The 21,936-nt window shown below is 50.3% G+C and overlaps 1 protein-coding gene across 1 annotated transcript; it reads right to left on the reverse strand.

Moving 5' to 3' along the window:
• Positions 1-3,863: 3,863 nt before the first annotated feature.
• Positions 3,864-12,969, reverse strand: KRT74 (keratin 74). Its single transcript, NM_001243814.1, is given in 9 exon segments — positions 3,864-5,059; positions 5,586-5,620; positions 6,082-6,302; positions 7,986-8,111; positions 9,632-9,796; positions 10,276-10,371; positions 11,098-11,158; positions 11,601-11,815; positions 12,437-12,969. Coding segments are annotated over 9 exon segments (1,596 nt in total). The 5' UTR covers positions 12,908-12,969; the 3' UTR covers positions 3,864-4,853.
• Between the last annotated feature and the right edge of the window lie 8,967 nt (positions 12,970-21,936).

Below are 21,936 nucleotides of genomic sequence, written 5' to 3' on the forward strand. Positions count from 1 at the left end.
AGAATGATGTCCATCCAGAAGGGACTGTTGTCTGTGATTGACACCCACTGTGATAGGTTAATGCCTTATTCTACCGACTGTTAAGTAGCTTGAGTATCTTCAGTAGACTTGAGCCTGTGAGCTGATAAGCACATGTCTATGCATATGCATCTGGGTTTCTGATGACAGCCCCCCTGACGACAGGCCCCCTCTTAGATTACTTACTGCTTTCAGACTTCCACATCTCCTTACTGCTTTGTTAGTGGCACACAAGCAAGAGCTGATTGTCCTGTTTTTATTATATTCTTTTTTTATAATAGCCACAGGGGATGTCATGCTTCCTAGCTGGAAACCGATTGAGGGAATCAAATTCACTTATTAATTCAACAGTGAAAGCTGTAGGGGTTCTGATTCATTGGCCCCAAAAGAACATCTCTTCCCAGGGGCAGAAGGATGGACAAGGTGATGTCTTAAGTTCAGAGCATCTGTTTCTTTGTTTGTTTCTTTTTCTTTTTCTCTTTACAGCCTCACTGGCAGCATATGGAAGTTCCCAGGCTAGGGGTCAAATCAGAGCTGCTGGCCTATATCACAGCCATAGCAACACAGGTTCCTTAACCCACTGAGCAAGGCCAGGGACTGAACCTGCATCCTCATGTATACTAGTCAGGTTCTTAACCCACTGAGCTACAATGGGAACTCCCAGAGCATCTGTTTCAGTGAGACTTTCTCTACCAATGAACATAGATGAATCGGCTAAAGCCTCATTCTACACCAAGCTTGAAACCCAGGGACAATGTTTGCAAAGATTAGAAAATGAAGAGGTCAGAGCAGAAGGAAAGGCACAGGGAGGCGGGGCAGGAAAGAGTGAATGAGTTTCAGGAGGTAGGGCACAGACACTGTGACTGCCATCCTCTTTTGTATCAGTGATTCATCCTCCAATTACTGAGCAGGCACCACATACCAGGGATAGATGCCCTCAGCCAATCAAATGGAGGGAAGTTATCTCCATTATCCTACTGGCCCCCACTGCTCTCTCTGCCTATATTCAGGTTGCTATTTGCCATAGAATAGGTGGGAAAAGCTGGGAGCGAAGTCCAGGGACACAGCTTCTCTGGCCTCTTTTCTGCTACCCCTCACAATCTTATTTTTTTTTATTTTGATGAAATTCACAGAACATAAAAGTAACCATTATTTTAAATTGAGAAATTCAGTGGAATTTAGTAAATTCATAACACTGTACAATCACTACCTCTATCTAGTTCCAAGCATTTTCATCAACCCAAATGGAAACCAAGTACCAGCTAGGAGGCACTCCCCATACCCTCTACCCCAGTCCCTGCAATCACCAAACCTCTATGATTTACCTATTCTGTCTTAGGTGGAAACTCTGAACAACAAACCAGCCATAAAAGTGTCATCATGAACTACAGGTCCACTTCCACCCGTACTTGCCACCACCTCAGAATATTATTGGACATTTCTGTCTGTTTAAACTTGGGCCAGGTAAAAATTAAAACTCCCACCTGGGGAGTTCCCATCGTGGCTCAATGGTTAATGAACCCAACTATTATCCATGAGGGATGAGGGTTTAATCCCTGGTCTTACTCAGTGGGTCAAGGAGCCAGCATTGCCATGAGCTGTGGTGTAGGTCACGCAGATGTGACTCAAATCCTGAGTTGCTGTAGCTGTGGTGTAGGCTGGCGGCTATATCTCTGATTTGACCCCTAGCCTGGGAACCTCCATATGCCATGGGCATGGCCCTAAAAAAGACAAAAGACAAAAAAATAAATAAATAAAAATAAAATAAAACTCCCACCTGGACCAGACCCCAACCAACATCCCATGACTACGTGACTCAACACACGACCCCCACCCTATAAAATTTAACTCTCTCTAAATAGCAGGGGATATGAGTTCTTTCTCAGTGCTCCCGGCAACAATCTGGTCAATAAAACTTGCTCGGGACCTCACTGCTCTAGCTGAATGTTTTTTCTTCTCTCCTGTGTGCTAGTATTCTGGATAGTTCATATGAATGGAATCATACAATATGTGACTATTGGGGTCTGGCTACTTTCACTTAGCATAATGCTTTCCAGGTTCATCCACACTGCAGTATATACATCCTTCTTTTTTATGGCTGAATAATATTCCATTGTAAAGCATATAACACAATTTTTATCCATTCAGATACTGATGGCCATTTGGGCTGTGTCTTAGTCCTTTCAGGCTGCTCTAACAAGTACCTTAAAATAATTTTTAAAAACCCCACTAATCCTACTCACGAGGGCTCCAGCTTAGTGTAAGCCCCCCAAGGCCCCGTCTCCTCATACTGTCATCTTTAGGAGTTAGGATTTTTTTTTTCTTTTTAGAACCACACCTTTGGCATATGGAGGTTCCCAGGCTAAGGGTACAATCGGAGCTGTAGCCGCTGGCCTACACCACAGCCATAGCAATGTCAGATCCAAGCTGTGTCTGTGACCTACATCACAGCTCATGGCAATGCCGGATCCTTAACCCACTGAGTGAAGCCAGGGATCAAACCTGCAACCTCATGGTTCCTAGTTGGATTCGTTTCCGCTGCACTGTGATGGGAACTCCTAGGGGTTAGGATTTTAACACATGAATTTTGGAGAGACACCCATTCATACCCTAGCAAACTGTTTCCACTTTTGGTTGTTATGAACAGAGGTGCTATGACCAGGCACATACATGTATTTGTTTTCACTTCTTTGGGACATAGACCTAGGGTTGGAATTGCTTGATCAGATGACATTTCTGTGTTTAACTTTTGGAGAAACTGCCCAACTGGTTTCCACCATGGATGAACTATTCTACATCTCTTTCAGCCACCTACACAAGTTCCGATTTCTCCACTCCTTGCCAACACTTTTTATTTTACATTATACTTTATTGCAGCCATCCTGGTTGGGGTGGAGTAGTACCACTCAGTGGTTTGGATTTGCATTTCCCTGATGAGTAACCACTTTGAGGGTCTTGTCCTATGCTTCTTGGGCATTTGAATACTTTCTTTGAAGAAAGGGCCTTTAAATTCCTTTGTTCATTCATAAATCGGGTTGTTTTGTCTTTTTCTTATTGGGTTGTAACTGTTCTTTATATTAGTGGCCAGGCTGCAACAGAACTCCCATGACTCCCAGGGCACTGTTCCCAATACCCATAGTGATGACAGCAATAACATCAGAGAGAGGTATTTGGGCAGAAAGGCCACCAGACTCCTGGGCTCTTGTGCTTCCCAAGTTTTGTTGAATCCTGGAAGACACAGAAAAGGCCTCCTTAATGCATGAAAGGCACAGTGAAGGCAATGGAGTTGGCTGCTTGGGACCAGAGGATCTGCTCTCACAAGATCCCACCTCTGTTGCCCTGAGGACTGTAGTGGGAAGTATCTCCAGTCATACCTGTACCATGAGACTGATCAGAAAGCTGATAAGAGGGCTGAATTCTGCCTTGGAAACCCATCTGACTCCATAGCAACTTCACAAAATCTAAGACCTCCCACCTGACCCCGACCCCAACTGCAACAAGCACACAAAACCTATTGTGATGGTGTGATTTAAATTCTCTCTCCAGGAGTCTATGAGTCCATCTTTCTAGTTATTTGATTAAACTCTCTTCCTCCTCCAGGAAGCCTTCCTTGCTTAGCTTCTCCAGTCTGCTCACTTCTTCCCACTGCAGCCATGGGCTGCCCTTCCATGATTTGTACAGGTACATGGCTTTGCAAATATGTCCATTTCTCCCATCAGCCTGAATTCACTTCCAGAGAGGACTTCAGGCTCCCAAAAGGCTTGTGCATGTGTTTGGGGTGAGGCACATCATCATCAGGGGATGGGCAATTTGAGGAGATTGATGCATTGACAGGAGTGCACTTCTGACATTACCAAAAGCAGTTTATTGAATATACAGCAGAAATCCAGAGTCCTTCCCTCAAGCAAAGGAAGGACTAAGTGTTGCCATTCTCAGAAATATTTACAGCAAGAACCAGGACTTCCGGGCTGGTTGGCACCACCAGAGACAGAGTAAGCTCCCCCCACATTGACCACAGCTCCTGGCAACAGGAATTGAGAATCAGAAGCTACTGCAAGACATAACCCCAGGGAGAAGCCCAAAGATAAACCACATACCCGCCGACAGAAAGGCAACATAAGTCCCTCATTAAAAGAAAAGTGAACTTCACATTCCCTTTATTAAAGACACAGTGACATGCCATGGAAAGCACATGGACCTGGGACGCAGCCAGGTCTGGGCTCAACTCCTGACACTGGTACTCAGTGGGTGACAGAGGCAAATTCTGCAGCCCTCCAGAGGATGAAATTTCTCATCTGACCCAAGGATGCTGCTTGCATCTGCCTTGCAGGATTGAGTGAGAATTTGAGGCAGTGGAAGTAAGGAGCCTGGCATGTAGTTGGTACTTAACATATATAAGCATTCATCACCTCCTGGTTGCATGTCCCTGTGTTCACCCTCCATGTGGCAAAGGAAGTAAAGCTCTGAACAACTGCTGACTCCACTGATGCTATCCCCCCCCACCTCCCTCCCCCCTCCCTCCTTCTCTCCCTGCTCCTCTCCTTTCTCTCTAGCAATGATCACAGCTTCCCAGGGCCAAGGAGGTAATTATAGCTTGTGACCCAAAGCTTCCTGCCAGCTGAAGGCAGCAGAGAAAACAGGAAGTCGCAAAGTCCCCACAGAACCTGGGGAAATGGGGCTTTAATGGCACCAGTGGGAACCTGACAGTGAGACAAGCCACAGCGTGGCGGTCCTAGGACTCAAGGGAGGGGTTGGGTGTGGCAGACATTTCTGGATGAGGCGGCCGCAAGAGCATCTCTTCTCCCAGGTGTTGAGGTGAGTGGGGCCCTGAGGCTTTACCGGGTGGCTTTCCTGGCTGGGCCGCTAACTGGGGCACTCTTGCTTTGGGAGTCCTTGGGGTCTCCCGCTTGTGTCACTTTGGCCCTGGTCTGCCCACTTCGGGTGCTGCCGGAGCTGCTGGCCACGGTGCTGGCCCCAGGGTCGCTGCTCGCCGAGGAGCCAGGGTGGTAGCCATAGCCACTTGCGCTGCTGCTGATGACAGCTGAGGAGGAAGGGCCAAGGACAGGGGAAGGAGGTCGGATGTGTCAGTCAGTCAGCCACTCCCTTCACCCCACAGCAGCCCTCAGCTGTCAAGACACACCACAAAGATGGGTCAAGACCCAGTTACAGGGCAGGCTCTGTGCGAGGCGAGGACCACCCAGGAGAGACACAGTGCCTGGCCTCCTGGAGAATCTAGGACCACTTGACTCCCAAGTCTGTATTCTCCACCCTCCCTTAAGACGGTGATGCCCAGGAGAGAGACAGGAAGGAAATGGGGTGGCCATGACCTCGGTCACTGTTTCCCCGGGACAAAAGGCAAATAAGCTTCCTCTGAAGCCAGAGAACATGCAGTACCTGACACTACCAGAGGCTCCTAGATAGTGGGAGACAAAGAGTGGAGACGGCATCACTTTATCCTATCTAGCCAGAATCCCCATTTAGCCAGATGGGCCAGATCTAGCCCTATCTAGCCTACCTCTCCCTTCTAGCCAGAGTCCCAATCCAACCCCTCTCTCAGGAATACTCACAGATGCTCACAGAAGAGGGGTTCTCACCAGACATCCTATAATTCAGAAAGTGAGAGAAAGATAAAGCCTCAGGGAGGTGTCTGGATTCCACTAAATCTTGATGGGTTTGCTTTTTGATGTGTTTCCTCTGAGTTCATCCTTACACAACCCATGGGATGGTAATTATAATCCCCATTTTACAGGTGAGAAGATGGAGATGCAGAGACAGGGACCAGATAGCTGGTATACAGCAAAGTGAGGGATCAAACCTGGGTCTGTCTGACTCCACTGGTTCTTTTCATACCCCCACTAGACCTCTGGTGCTTCATGGTTTGCATCTAATCTCCTTTTGCAGGGAAGCTGCAACTGGGCTCAGCGGTCCAACAGTCCCCTTCCGTGCTCATGTCGCCAGCACTGCCATCTTTCATCTTTTACCTCCCAAATGGCCCCTCGACCCAGAAGGGAGCGCCCCAAAGCCCCTTCTCCTTGGTACTGACGTTCCCCTTCCTTCGCTCACCGGCACTCCTCGCCCTCCAGCAGCTTGCGGTAGGTGGCGATCTCCATGTCCAAGGCCAGCTTCAGGCTCATGAGCTCCTGGTACTCCCGCAGCATCCGGGCCAGCTCCTCCTTGGCCTGGTGTAGGGCACCCTCCAGTTCGTCCAGCTTGGCCCGGGCATCCTTCAGGGCATTTTCCCCCCGCTGCTCGGCGTCGGCAATGGCTGTCTCCAGGTTGGAGCACTGAAAAGTAAAGAGCAGGGAGAGCATCAGAACACAAACTAATTGTTAGGTCTTGTAGGTGAGCTTCTGATCCCTCACTTTATAGATGAGGCCCAAAGTGATGGTGAGTAATATCTACAGAGCCAACACCAGCATCTGGGTCTCCTCTATTTTCTATTGCAAATAGATATTTAAAGGCCTTGTGAAAATCTCTCAGAACGGTTGCATTTTGGGACCACAAGGAGGAACTTGGGTGCCTGCAAGCTGTCTAGTGGCTGGGGTGTGGGCCACCAATGGCTGTAGGTTCTAAGTCTGCCGGGTCCTGGAGAATCACACTGAGAACCAGCCAGGATGCCCCCAAGGACCAGACAGCCTGCCAGAGCACCACTGTGATCCTATTCCTGCCTGCAAGACATCTCTCAGAGGGGACACCTCCTACTGGCACCAAAAGTGAGTGTCTCTGGGCTATTCCGCACTCTGTAGGGGAGGTCCGTCTAAATGCTCCCCAAGTCTGGCCTGAATGGGTAAGGAGCCTTCCCTTAGAGCAGGAGGTTAAGGGCCTGAAATTATACCCATGACCTCAGGCAGAGCCCCTGGGCTCTGATGATCATCTAGCAGCACTGTGGTGACAAGTCCTAACAGAAAAAGGACCATTCTTCACAGAGTCTGTGAATCAGCCATACATAGAATCAAAAAGCTGACCCCATATTCCCCACGTCACCTTGTTGTGAGCATGGTGGGGGAGCGGGAGAAGCTGGGTCTCTGCTCTTTCAGTTCAGCAAGTCTATTGCTGGCAGAGTCGAGCTGGTTCCCCAGGGGGAAGACACAGGAAGGGTTCCCTCCCCCCTTAAATCATCTCCCCACTGACATGCTGTTTAAGGTTTGCTGTTTTCAGGTAAGACAGGATCCCCCCAGATGAAAAGGCAATGGTACAGCAGCAGGGGACCCAGAACAGCTTCATCTGCTGTCATTCTCACTCCACACCAGGACCAGCCCCTGCCCTGAGGGCAGGAACTTAACATGGCCACTAAGGCACATCCGACACACCCCTCACGTGAAGGGGACATGGGGCAGGTTTGTTACACACAGAAAAAAATTGAGAAAGATGGAAAAAAGAAAGAATTCTCTTTTTTTTTCTTTTATGGTCGCACCTGTGGCATCTAGTAGATTCCATGCTAGGGGTTGAATCAGAGCTGCAGCTGCCAGGCCTACACCACAGCCACAGCAACAGGGGATCCAAGCCACGTCTGTGACCCACACCACAGCTCACAGCAGCACTGAATACTTAACTCACTGAGAGAGGCCAGGGATCAAACCCACATCCTCACAGAGACAAGCTCGGGTGCTTAACCTGTTGAGCCACAATGGAAACTCCTGGAAACCTGAATTCTAATCCTGACTCCGTTAATAACCAGCCAAGGACCCTGGGCAAGTCCTTTTCCCTCTCCAGCCCAATTTTCTGATCTGAACTGTGAGAGTCAGATGAAATAAGCTCGGGGGCTCCTCCAGTTCTGAGCGGGGTGCCAGCTCTGAGAGCAAGGGTGCCAGACAGCATGGGGGAAGAGGGACATGGATGGCCCGGGGCGGGGAGGACCTCCTAAGCCAGGTGAGGCAGATCTACTCTTTGCTCGAGGATGGGTTCCAGTTTCTCCATCCCGGGGGGTGAAACTGAGCCTCAGTATTCTCTGTGGGGTTGCTGCCCACCTGCTTCTTTACATTCGCAATCTCACACCGGATCCTCTGGATGAGCCGATTCAGTTCCGATATCTCGTTCCTGGTGTGTTTGAGGTCATCTCCATGCTGGCCAGCCGCCAGCTGCAGTTCCTGGATCTGGTTTTCCAGAGATAGGATGTTGGTGATGGGACAGGACTTCCCCTCCACACACACCCCACCACCCAAGGTAGGGGAAGGGTCCTGAGCAAACACCCTGATGCTGGAGCAGGAGGTGATAGAGGGGGACCTGGTCATCCTTCCAGATGTTTGGTGCTGATTCTGACCAGCGAGTCCACCAGTTTCAGAAACAGACTCACAGACATGGAGAACAGATCTGTGGTTGTCAAGGGGGAGGGGGAGGGAGTAGGAGGGACAGGGAGTTTGGGATTAGTAGATGCAAACTATTACACTGAGAATGGATAAGCAATGAGGTCCTACTGTATAGCACGGGGAACTCTAATCTCTTGGGATAGAAAATGATGGAAGATAGTATAAGAAAAAGATGATGGAGGAGAATGTAAGAAAAAGAATGTAAATATATATGTATGTACGACTGGGTCACTGCTGTACAGCAGAAATTGACAGAACACTGTAAATCAACTATAAATTTTTTAATAAAATAAAAGGCAAAAATGAAAGAAAAAAAGACCACCTGTTTCTCTAAGCAGAACCTATTTGCTGGGCTTACCCACCATTCTCATCTCCCTGCCTAGTCTTTCCTGGGGTGGATAAAGGGAAGATGCAGTTTGCATTTATTAAGTACTTCTGAGATACAAGTGTTCCGATCCCCTCCACTGATTTAGCACCTCTGTTTAGAGGCATTTTTAAAGGCCAGGTTCTGTTTCAGGTACTGGGGATTCAACAGTGAACAGAATAGGTGAGGTCCCTGCTCCCATGAAACTTAGATTCTCCTGCAACCCTTTCTTAGTGACAAGTAGAAGCCCAGTGCCAGGGGCCACATGTACCCTAGGGATGCTGGGTTGTTGGCTCAGGGCTTGTAGTTCAGATTCTTCCCCTCTCCCTTGGTCAGCCCTCCAGAGAAGAGGGGATGACATAGCCATGGATTTAACCAAGGAGCCTGTGATCCTTGATGTTGGTGGAATTTAATGACCATGAAAGAAGTGCCAAAGCAGAGCAAGTGTGAAGCCCCGGAGAGAGCCCAGGTATTCAGTGACAGCCCAGAAGTGTTTCACTTAAAGGGGTAACTCCTCTCCCCTAGAAGGCTCCTAGAATCCCACTTCTTCCTCTTGGAAGTCATCCCATGATGATCAGAAGAAAGCTCAAGGCATCCTCTTCACTCCCTGCTCCTCTCCAGGTCCCAATATCTACTCTCCCCCATATTTGCTACTCTCCTTCTGCCTCATGGTGACCTAGCCAATCCCTGTTTTATCACAGGAACACCTCATTTCCTCCTCCATCAGAGGATTACCTGTCTCTCTCTGTTGGAGAGACCAGTTTTCTGATTTATCTTTGATCATAGTCTCTGCCAAGAATTCTCTTTGAGTAGAATGTCACTAAAACATTGGTTATAACCCTTCTTTCCGTCAACACATCTCCTAAGGAATCTCTCACATTCACTGGTGGAGAATTCCCAGACAGGAGGGCTGGTGGAGGACAGAGACCCACCCAGGGCTCACCTTGCTCTGATACAGCGCCTCAGCCTCGGCCTTGCTCTTCAGGGCGATGTCCTCATACTGGGCGCGGACCTCGGCGATGATGCTGTCCAGGTCCAGGTCCCGGTTGTTGTCCATGGACAGGATGACGGAGGTCTCGCTGGCATGAGTTTGGACCTGGGCTATCTCCTGAGTTGGGAGGTGAGGACAGAATCAGTGTTCCCAATCTCCCTCCCCTGCCCAACAGTCTTCTGGGCCTCTGGTCCCTCGCAGAATGGGCCAAAGTACAGGGAAGAAGTGCCTGCTGAAAATCTGCCTGTTGGAGCTGAGGAAGAGGTTCACATGGCAGGATGCACCCCACAGGGGCAGAAGGTCATGGGAGGCATTTCCTACAGGTGACAGGATCAAGAATCTGTGCTTTAGTAGAACCTCATGGAGTCATTTTTACCTGCCTGAAGACAAGGTCATTATCATGGACCCAATGAGATTGTCTCCTGTGTGTATTAATTCTGGGGACCAGGAACCTACACTTTCATGGTCTCCTAGTCCATCAAAACATCCTTCATCTGTTCATCCTAAATCCCTCCTATTAATATCTCCCTGGAAGAGCCAGGTGAAGCCCTCAGCTGGAAAGAAGTGCAGTTGGGGAGGGGGAGGAGTGTCCTCACCGCATCATACAGGCACTTGAGGAACTTGATATCTTTGTCCAGAGAGTCCACTTTGGCCTGGAGCTCCACCTTGACCGTGTAGGCTGCATCTGCATCCTGCCAAGAGGCACCCAGAGCCATTAGTCAATACAACCTTCATCCCATCACCTGTCCCTGATTCCAAAGCCATCTGATTTCCTTTTTTTGTCTACCGAGGGAAGCATATTGATGAATAAAAATCCCTCACTATTGCTTTTCTCTCAGATTCACTGCATTTTTGGGAGTAGGGAAAGGAGATGTGGGCCTGCTCATCCTCTGTTACACCTGGAGGAAACAAAGCCCAGAGAGGTGGAGTCCATTTCCTCAAGTCACACAGGAAGACCAAGCTGGATCAGAGTGTCCCAATTCCCAGATCAGAATTCTCTTCAGTCTGTCTGTCCATTGCTTGAGTGGGAGGCCCACCTCTCCAATTTGCCAGAGGCCAGAATGTGACTCCATCCCTATTCAGGCACCAGCTGCTCTCCAGAAGGCTGGGGCTGCAGTCCTGAGTAGACTGGGTTACAAAGTGGGTGTGAGAGAAACCAGAATCCATAGGCTCTTCTCTCCCTCACTTTCTTTTCTTTTCTTTTCCTTTCTTTTCCTTTATTCTATTTTATGGCCATACACATAGCACATGGAAGTTCCCAGGTGAAGAACTGAACCTGAGCCACAGCTGTGACAACGTCAGATATTTTAACCCACTGCACCAAGTCAAGGATCAAACCTGCACCACTGCAGCAACCTGAGCTGCTTCCATCAGATTCTTAACCCACCGCGCCAAGATAGGAATGCCCTCTCCCTCACCTTCTTGAGCACCACAAACTCGTTCTCAGCTGCTGTGCGCCGATTAATCTCCACCTCATACCTGGGGACACAGGAAGAAGAGATCAGAGGCCTCAAGGCCCTCAGCCAAGGACCTCTTCCTCCAACTGGCCAGATAAGTGCTCAGGATGCAGAGTGCCCACAGGATCTCCTGGAGGTGAACACTGCAGGGGCTGCTGGCAGCAGTTCTATGTCCCTGAGTTGCCTCATTTACTTTCCACCCTCTGGATCCTAGGAAAACATCCAGGTGCTCCAAAGCAGCCACCAAACCAATCAGTGGATCAATAAGCATTAGGAACTCCTTCCTATCATGCAGGCAGGACGTTCTCATCAAACAGAGAAGTCCATCGCCCACAACCAGAGGAGAGGTATGAGCCCTTGACCTTGGTGCTTGCTCTCTGAACTCCTAAAAAAGTGGCACAGATATTGGGTGAGCCCAGGAGCCTCTGGAAACAAGATCCATGACCTTGGCTGGGCTCACTCACCTCTTCTTGTAGTCCTCCACCAGGTCCTGCATTATTTTCAGCTCCGAGTCCAGCCTCATCCTGTCCCCAGACAGAGCTTCCAGCTGCTTCTGCAGGGTGCTGATGTAGCCCTCAAGGATGGGCTCCAGGTTTTTCTTACAGTTGTCTAGGTCCAGCTGCTGCAGCAGCTGCCACTTGGTCTCCAGTACCTGGTTCTGCTGCTCCAGGAACCTCACCTGAAACCATAATGGATGCTCTCCTGTCTGGATGAGCACTGTTGAATCCCCAGGTTACATAAACTTTTCTAAAGTCATTTGGCTCCAGTCCTGACCCTCCACTCTTGGAATTCCATGCAAACTAGACTCTTTACAAGTGCTCATTCCATAGCCTTTTGGACAAAACCCATCACTGAAAACTCACCAAAGAAGGAGAGTCTATAGCATTCTTCTGTTGCCAGACCCAGTTCTCAGGAGCTGCCCTTTCTCTGTCTCAGCTATGTGTTTCTTTTGTACCAGGAGCCCTTCCCTCTGAATAGTGTTGATTCTATCAATTCTTCATCTTCTTTAAAGAGCTGAAGATGCATCTAGCTGTCCTCCAGAATCCCATCACTTCTTTCTCAAGGTAGGGCTACCCTTTACCCAATTTCCCACCCTTCTCTGTAAAATCCCCCAAGGAAGCAACACATTCCTTTAACCCTCCACACTACCCAGCTCACAGGTTTCTTCTTCTCCCTGCTATGACATCCTGATGTCCAGCAGCATACCTTCATCCACAAATCCACAAAGCCCCATGCACACCCAGGCAGCAAGGAATCCCTCACATCTCACTGGACTGTCTCATCCTCCTGGGGGACCCACCTTGTCGATGAAGGAGGCAAACTTGTTGTTCAGTGCCTTGATCTGCTCCCGCTCCTGGGTGCGCACCTTCTGGATCTCAGGGTCCAGCTCCACATTGAGGGGGGCCAGGAGGCTCTTGTTGACAGTGACCTGGTGGATGCCCCCAGGTGGGCACATGGATGGGTACATGGGCCCTAGGGCCATGCTTCCAAACATGCTGCCAGCAAAGCCACTGGCCCGGCCCCCTGCATACCCAGAGCCAAGCCCAAAGCTGTGACCTCCAGTCCAAACACCGCTGCTGGCCGCGTTGAAGCACACGCACTGATTCCTTCCAAGGGTGTGGAGGCTTCGGCTGCCAAATCCAGCCCCAGCTCCTTTGCCAGCTGCACGGTAAGAAGCTGCACTACCCAATGCCTTCCTCAGCACCGCTGCCGAGTGCCCACTGAAGCCACCCTTGTCACCACCAGACTTGATGTTCAGTTGCCGGCTCATGGTGGCAAAGATGGAGTTGACAGAGCTAGAGGAAAGTAGTCACCAATGGATGGAGAGCACTCGACGAGGCACAGGAGTGCTGCCTCCTTTTATCCTGTCCATCCCTTGTCACCGGAAATGGGTGTCTCTCCACTATCTCCTTTCTTCTTGCCGAAGGGCCTCAGGCCATGGGGGATTTGTAGAACAGAGATCTCCAAGCCCTTTGCAGCAACAAAGTGCTTCTGATAGCGAGTGGAATATGCTGCCCTAGCAGACCGGAGTGGTCTAATCGGGCGTTAATCTGTGCTCCTAATTAGGGACCTGGAGCGTTATCCCCTTCAGAGATCTCCTAACTTTATTTTTCTAAGGCTGCCTCTTTCTTGCTTATCTCTCAGCAGGGAGCAGGTGAGATGCCCCATTTTGTCCAGAGAAGGCTCATCGGAAAGCCCCAGGCTTCCTCCCCAGAGAATCCATCTCCTATTATCTGGTCTCCTCAAGGAGCTGGGGTGATGGTGTCAGGGAAGAGGAAACTCAGAAAGGACCTGATGGGTGTCCTCAAAGATCTATGGACGGGAAGGAAATTCCAGGGCTCATTCTCTGGGTCGCTCTGAGGACCACCGCTCTCTAGCAATGGGCTGAGGAAGGAGTGGAAATGACAACTTTGAGTCTGCATGCTCTCCAGCAGAGGACTGTCTGGAGCTCTCTGTACCAGGCAGGGACTGGGTGACGGTCACCTAGATATTGCCTTTTCAACAGAGAGAAACTTTTCAGGCAGCCGGCAGTCTCTGTAGCTTTTTTTTTTTTTTCTCCTGGACAAAGTGATCTGCCCGTGTGAGGTCAGGCCGTGAGCAGCCTCAAGAGCTGGAAAACTGACTCCCATGGGGAGAATGCCTCCTGCAGAGCTCCCTTGGGAAACACTTCAAGCCCAGTGACCAAGGTTGGGTGACACCCACCCTTTATAGCTCAGGGAGTCCTTGGAGGGGGGGCGGTGGTGAAATTTTGAAAATTATTTCAAAAACGGGCATCTGGTAGCTCCGACCCTGACCACTTTTAGTAGCTAAATTTGGGAGCCTTGACCCATTTGGATTGGCCAATGTTAGTAGACAACTGTTTTGGTGCTGGAGAGGGGGGCGAGGGAGGGCCATGAGCTGGGCAGGGAGGCTGAGCCTAGGCCTGGGAGGCTTTCCTATCACGGTGTTCCCTGCATAGCCCCTGAGGCAGCAGTGGAAGCTTCTCCAGGATCCCCATCTCCCAGCCTTCCTGCCAGGTCCTAGCACGAAGTCATGGGAGGGTGCAATTGTGGTTTTCTAAGCCAGATTGCAAATGTTATTGAATGAATGTCAACAAATGATGTAAACCCCTTGGCTGGGGGTGACGAATATCTGGTCCCAGCCCCCAAGGAGCCTGGAAGACCAGCGAGAGGAATCTACACAAAGAACTTAACCCTAGGCCAAAGATCAGGAAAAAAACAAAGGATCAGAGGCATGCTGGGGAGGAGGAGCTAATTTTCATTGGAGTTCTTGGGGCCTGCAGAAGGTCAGCTTATACCCCCAATAGCGCTCTTGGTAGGGCTGGTGGGGCTAGATGCTGCCAGACATGGAGGCGGGGTGCTTGAAGTATCACTTGCAGTAATGGTAGCAATGGTGGCAGCAATGTTGATTGCCCACATCACGTGAGCAGGCATCATGCCAAGTACTGTAAGGATTTCTTTCTTTCTCTTTGGAAGTTTCTAATTTCTTTAAATTTTATTGATGTGTAGTTGATTTACAATGTTGTGTTAATTTCTGCTGTACAGCAAAGTGATTCAGTTATATGTATATACACACATCAATTCTTTTTCAGATTCTTTTCCCATATAGGTTATTGTAGAATATTGAGCAGCCTTCCCTGTGCTTATACCTTCACGTTACTAACTTCACTTTGCAGTTGAAGAACCTGAGGCTTAGGGACTTTGAGGAGCTTGCCCAAGTTCACTCAGCTAGCAAGTCAGCACTGAGAATTTCTGTGTGTCTGGCTTCAAAGTCCACATTCCTCACCATCACGATGCCATGACGTGATGGAGGTGAGAGCTGGAGCCATAGACACAAAGACTTTCTGATGCGGGAGTCATATGTGGCAGCCGAAGGTCTGACTCCCTCGTACTTGTGTTTCTCTGTGTTGTTGAGACAATTGATGACAAGAGGAGAAAGGAAGGTTGTCCCTGAGTGAGGCTGGGTGAGGGGGCTTAGGTAAGGTAGCTGCTCTAGATGGGGCATCACTCTGGGGCTTAGACAGAAAGCCAGCCAAAGTTGGGATGGGTAGAGGGAGGAAAAGACTCATGTTCACCCAGGGCTATTTTATTCTAGAATCCTAGTAGCTGGGCCTTCCCTGAGGGGCTCCAAAAGGGAAATTAACATGTTTCTGGGGCTCTGAGGCTCCTGGGCCCAGTCTGCTCCTCTGCTGCATGGCTAAGTGTGAGCCCCAATCTGCTAAGGGAGCTGGACCTCTTACCAGGAAACTCAACACAAGAGCATTTACAGGAAAGGAAGAAGGCTGGATCTTCAAGGCTGGAGAAGATTTAGTGTAAATAAAGAACAGAGTTTCAGGAGCCTGGGGAAAGGCTGCAGAATGAACTGAGCCCATCTGTGCTCGGAAGTGCCAGGCTGGGGAGAGCCGGGGCCAGGGCTAGGGGTTCCGGTGCCCTTCGTGTTCATTCCACAAGCACTCAGTGCATGCCTCCGTGAGCCTGGCCCTGTCTTGGGGGCTGGTCAGTAAGGGTCTAGGGATGATGATGATGGTGATGGCTGTGATGGTGATGGTGGTTGTGACACAGAAGGAAGAGGAGGAGGCACAGGGAGTTCCCTTATGACAGAGTTGTGACCATGGCCAAACACAGGCGCCTTGTGACCATGGCCAAACACAGGCGCCCCTCCTAGGAAATGTAATTGCAGGAAATTGCCTTTGGCCAGCACGGTAGGATCTCTGACAGTTCCAATCATCACATTGCTGGCTACCTTTTAATTAGTCATCACACTTCGCATCCCAGTCTTTGAGTTCACTGGCCAAAATGAGTGTCCCAAGGCCTGAAGAGATTGGTTCATTCAATAAGTAGAAAACTGAGCACCCCTGTGTGACTTGCTCTATGTTAGACATCCAGAGAGAAACTTCTAAGACACTCACCTGCCTTCTAAGAAGTTGACAATGAACAGGAGACAAAATATAAGCACGTGAAAGTGATCTTGCCATTGTTATTGCTATAGTTTAACTTCACATTTTTAAATAAGTGACTAGGACAAGCTGTTACATTGGGTTTTCTGAAGTGGGGGTTGGGAAGGGGAAGGTGGGCCAGAGTGGACAGATGCATCCCCAAGACAAGTGAATAGCCCAGGTGGGCCATGGGGGAAGGTTGGACTTGGTGGGACTTGGGGAGCACAGGACGATGGGAGAAAGATGATGGAACAGGCCAAGACAGTTCCCTAATCCCCAAAGAAAGTGTGAATCATGTGAGGGTCTTCAGGGGAAGCAACTTCACAAAGCTTGTGCTTTGGGTTCAAGAACAGGCTCTGTGTCACATGAGGAGAACTGTGGAGGAGGAGGGGACCCCAGGATTCCTGAGGGGCCTGAGCCCATGTGCACCGAGTTCTCCCACCATCTTGGCTAAGGGTCTTCCTGGAGGTTAAGAATCCTGCTCTAGGAGTGCCCAGTTGTGGCGCAACAGAAACAAATGCAACTCGTATCCATGAGGATGCGAGTCTGATCCGCTCAGTGGGTCAAGGATCCGGCATTGCTCTGAGCTGTGGTGTAGGCTGACAGCTGTTGCTCCAATTCCATGCCCTAGCCCGGGAACATCCATATGCCACAGGAGTGGCCCTAAAAAGCAAAAATTAATTATTAATTAATTTTTAAAAATAAAAACTAGAAAAAAAGAAGAGTCCTGCTCTACAGAGAATACCACACTGGAGGTAAATAGAAAGCAGTGTCGTGAATAATCCCAAATGAACATAACCAAGGCACATCTACTTGGTTTGAGAATGGATAGCAAAGCCTCTTTTTTCTCTTGTCCATTGGCCTTTTGACTATTCCCAGTCACACTGAAGGGAGCCAGCATTCTGTACACAGTAATTATGGAAGAGATGAGGTAGCTTGAAGCTTGAAGGATTCTTGAAGGAAGCTTGAAGGGTAATGAGACTTGGGGGCAAACCACAGCCCCCTAGAATGCAAAGGACCTGAAACTGAGTTCTCTCATTTGAAAATGAGCTCGGTGCAGAAACCTGATACTCTCGGCCTGTCTGAACCAGTTTGAAAGGAGCCTGCTTTTCCATCCTCATTCAGAGTTAGTTAGCTCAAGCAAAAGAGTTTATCTGCTTTTCTTCCTCTCTCTCCACACCCCCTCCCAACACTCTTCATCTTCCTGACATGAGCTTCCCTGAGTCCTAGAGTATCAAGCCCAACAGCAGATGAGAGAGGCACCTGCAAGCTTGGGCCCAGCTCACTGTTGCAATCTGGGGCCCTAGATACAGGGCTGGGGGCACGGAGAGGGGAGAGTATGTACAGGGAGTAAAACAGAAAGTTCTGTGTTTGTGAGATGGGAAAGGAGCAACTCTGGGCACAGTAGATGAGGGTAAACACCCCAGGCGAAGTGACTGGAGCAGCTAAGGACCATTTTGTAGGGGTACCTACTGTCCAGGTTTGCCCAGGATTTGGAGGTTTTCTAAGCAGGATATGGGACTTACATGATGCTACAACCTGAACGGTTCTGGAAAATCTGGACCGTTGATCATCTTACCATCACCCACCATGTTGCAGAGTAGAGAGTACCAAGCTCTCCAGTAGTTGGCGGGCATCACTGAAGTTATATCTCTCCAAGTCTGTGAAACTTCAATGCTCAACCAATTCCTTTCTCTCCATCGCTCCTGGTCCCTGGCCCCCCACCCCCAACACACATGCATTAGCATGAATTCCCCAGCTTATTAAGAAGACAGGTAGATGGTTGCTGTCAATTTCAATTCAATTCCATTCTCATTGATCAAGTCCTGCTATGTGATAAGGCGCTGTATTGAGCAAAAACACAGACAGGCATTCAGCATGGTCAAAATTCCCACTTCTTGATGCCACTTTAGTGTAGAAGGCTAAAGTTCTCTGATGTTTGGGTCGTGACCCTTTATTTATCCACACTTAGCGGAGGATGTTCAGTGACCTGAACCCTGGCACTGGTTCCCTTAACACCACTGGTCTCGAGGAACCTTCTACGAACCCTCGGCGGCCTCTCACCGCAAACACCATTTCTGAGTCTGGGGCCTTCCCCATGCCCTCCCTTCAACATCTGCATCTCCTTCCCTCTCTCTGTTGTGGTCCTGCTCAGGCGGGCCACGCCCAGCCTTCCCTCTTCAAGACAGAAATAGCAGAGAACTTTAGCCAAGTGGTTGTGGGTCCTCTGTGCCAGTTGGGAAAAGCCATCTCTTCTTCTGCGCAGATGCAGCCTTTCTCTGGGCTTCAGAGCTGGATTTCAGCCCCCACTCACCCCCACTCTGAGCCCTAGCACTGGACACGACCCACACAGCCCTCAGGGAAGCCCTGGGTGCCTGCCTGAATATCAAGGACAAACTCATGCTATGCAGGTGAGTTGGCACCACTGGCCAGGTCCTTCCCTGCTCCTGTGGGGAATGGGGCAGGGTCTCCTGGCTCCCCCCTGAGCTCTCACCCATTGCTCCAGGCCTGACCTCTGTCTTCCTGTCCCCTGGGTCTCTTCCTCTCTGAGGCCCTGGGGGAAAGTAATGGTCTCCTGCCTCCCACCTCTGGCCCCTCTGGGTTCTGTTTCCTGGGAAGCCTCCCCCACCCCCACCCCAGTCCTCTTCCCTCTGGTTCAGGGATCTGTGGACTAGCTTTCACAAAGGTTCCTGGCCTGGGTACCTTTGCCTTTAGCACCAGCACCTGTTGGATGTGCCTCCCTAAGCTCCTCATTCTTTTTTTTTTTTTTTTTCCTTTTCTCTTCTTTTTTTTTAATGACTGCATCTGTAACCTGCAGCAATGTATGGAAGTTTCCCAGTCAGGGGTCGAATGGGAGCCGCAGCTGCCGGCCTATGCCACAGCCACGGCAATGCCACATCCAAGCCTGCAACCTATATATCACAGCTCCCTGCAACGCTGGATGCTTAGCCCACTGAGCAAGGCCAGGGATTGAACCTGCCTTCTCATGGACACTGCATCAGGTCCTTACCCACTGAGCCACAGCAGGAACTCCAGCCCCTCATTCTAAATTCTTTCTTCCTCCTCCTCCTCCGGCTCCTAAAGCTTTTATGACTGGACAGATCCCTTAGCCCTTCAAGCACTCTAGTTCTCTCTCTCCTCTTTTTAAAAAGAAAAGCCCTCTGGACTCTTTACAACTCCACCCCCAGCCCCTGCCTAGTCATCACTGGTGCTCCCCGCAGCTCCAATGCACAGAGGTATGTGGAGACAAGCGCTGTCTTGCTCTGGGAAGGACACGTTCGCTTCCATTTGCTCTTTTCAAAACACCACCGGGCTCCGACTCCTCTCTTATTTCATCTATCTCCTCACTTCAGACCCCCCCACACACCCTCAGCCATCTCTGGAAGAAGCTTGCAAGGTATTTTCTGACCCCCGGACTCCTTTATCACATGACTCCTTTTTTGGAAAGAGAGCGGGGAGACTGGGGGTAATGCCTTAATCTTTTGATCGTGGCTGTGAAGTCTGATGCCTGATCCGCCTCTTCCTTTGCCCATTTCCAAAGCAATCAAGCAGACTGAGAGGCAGGCTGTAATTAAGCCAGTCATCGCTAATGACAAGCCCTCTATCTTCCATCGGAGCATTGCACACCCTGATCCAAACAGGAGGGTGTGGCCCGCCCCACCCCTCCCCCACCCTGTCCCCTGGGGAGAAGCCAGAGTGATGGGCTGGGGCTTCCGGGCACCTACTTCAGGTGGCGGAAGGAATGCCATCCCCCATGCCCTGTCATGTTCTGAACCCCGGGGGTCTTAGGGACAGGAGTTAGGGGAGTGACAAGAGAAGGGGAGGAACACCCAGGCAGTGTTTTGGGCAGAAGCGATAAGAGGCCTGGATGACCACAGGCAAGGCAGGGACCAGGAGGGGAAAAAAATCTAGAAGTAGGATGTCCAGAAAGACATATAAGAAATACGCCAGTGTTTTACAAAAAGGGAGTTTGAAGAGACTGGGTGGTGGGGAGAGAGGGGTTGGTCCTGAGAGGAGGAGCCAAAGCATAGGGAGGGAGGAGGAGGAGGCCTGAGGCTGGAGGCAGGGGCTTGGCCGGACCCCTCTGCTTATCCTTGTGTCCTCAGAAGGCTTTCCTTCCAGCACCAGCCAGGCAGAAGGGCTGAGCTAGCTACTGGCTTCAGGGAAGCTCCTCACTGCTGTGCAGAGGGGCCTAAGCACTACCCCCAGGCTGCAAGCCCTCTACCTACTTAGGGGCTCAGGCAGGTAGGGGCTGAGCTGTCACCCGACACTGGCACCTGAGGCTGGGGTCCTCCATCTGGGGCTGAGACCACAACCCAGCCCTTTCAAAGAGTTCTGTCCACTTTCCCTTGTAGAGAAGGAGGCCTCGAGACCAAGTCCCCATGTCCCCCATGTCACAGGCCCCACACTGATTTAAGGGGGATGTTATGTCTGGGCTACAAGGTATGACACTCAGCTATGGGTTCAGGAGGCTGGTTGTGAAAAGAGCTGCAGGTCAGAGAGTGGGGGAGAGTGACGGCCACCAGGATGCAAGGCGTCTGCCATGTGAGTCAGTGAGCACAGGGGACCAGGGCACCCGGGCTCCTAGATAAGGGGAAGGGAACAGAGGGGCAGCGTGGGGCAAGGGTCAGGGGCTGCATTTCCTAACAGAGAGCCAAGGAGAGGGCTGTGAGGGACCAGTGACCATGGGAGAGAACCTTCTGGAAATGGATGTAGGGTGGGAGGGCCAAAGAAAAGGAGGAAGAGGTGCCAGACTGGGATCAGAATCGAGCTAGGAGCTAGCCTGACAGTCATGCCTCAGGTGTAGACAGGAGTGATCATTGGTTGAGGGCTTGCTGAGTACCTTTAAACTCATTTCATCCTCACACTAGTCCTGCAAGATAAATAATCTCATTTCCCACCTTCCCAGGGAAACTGAGATGCCCAAGTCATAATTATAAGTGGCAAAAGAAACAAATTCTCAACTGGCCGACTGCAAAAGTGTGTGTCCAGTGAATGGGTGACTTCCTTACACAAAGGTCCCCTCCAGCCTGGATCTGCCAAGTTGTGGTTCTTTCAAGTCTGCTGGGCTGGGAGCAGCTTGAATCTGGAACTTGGTACTGCATCTGGAGTTCCAGCAGGAAGGATCTGGACTCCCTGAGAGCTCCCCTGGGGATGGATGGATTGGCAGTAAGAAGGAGGGATTCAGGTGGTAAGCCCCTAAGGGGGACCAAATCTACACTGGCTGTAATGTGGATGCATGCCAAGGGTTGGGGGGATGGATGGAGCGATGGAAATTGGTCTTCAGAAGAGAGACCCATCTCTGCTGGTCCATGAAGCACTTGCCAAATGAGAGTATCAGGGCTGAGGGATGGTCCCAAGGTGGCAAAAGTGGTGGAGGCTCTGGACGGGAATTTGGAGGCAGCTGGCAAAGGGCAGCTTAAACCTCAGAACAGCTGCCAAGTGTAACCTTAAGGGTCCTTAAGACACTTCCAGTCTCCAACAAGTCATGTCCCTTTCACCTTCCCCAGAAGCCTTCCCAGATTATTTGTGTTCAGCTCTGATCTCTTCCTTCCTCTGTAGCCCATTGGCTGTGTCTTGCCAGTGCCTATATGCCTGGATCATCTGCTGCATGAGAGAGGTGCGCTTGTCCCCCCTTGCAGCCAGGACAAGAGCTTGCTTGCACCCAGTGCAGGGACAGTATTGTCGAGGGTGGGGGTTCTCACTCTGAGGACCTCTGAATCAGCACTAATATTCTTAGGTGCCTGTCAAGGAAGAGCCCTCCGAAGGTCCGAATTTATATAAACTAAGGTGAGGAGTTTTAGGCAGTGGCAACACCATCACCACCACACACAACCCTCTATCCTGAGAGGAGAGGGAGGGGA

This window comes from Sus scrofa, chromosome 5, assembly GCF_054392235.1.
Source record: "Sus scrofa isolate SSC_HxYL_T2T_F1_AM1 chromosome 5, Sscrofa_HxYL_maternal_Yorkshire_Landrace_v2.0, whole genome shotgun sequence".
In the NCBI taxonomy this organism is placed as follows: domain Eukaryota; kingdom Metazoa; phylum Chordata; class Mammalia; order Artiodactyla; family Suidae; genus Sus; species Sus scrofa.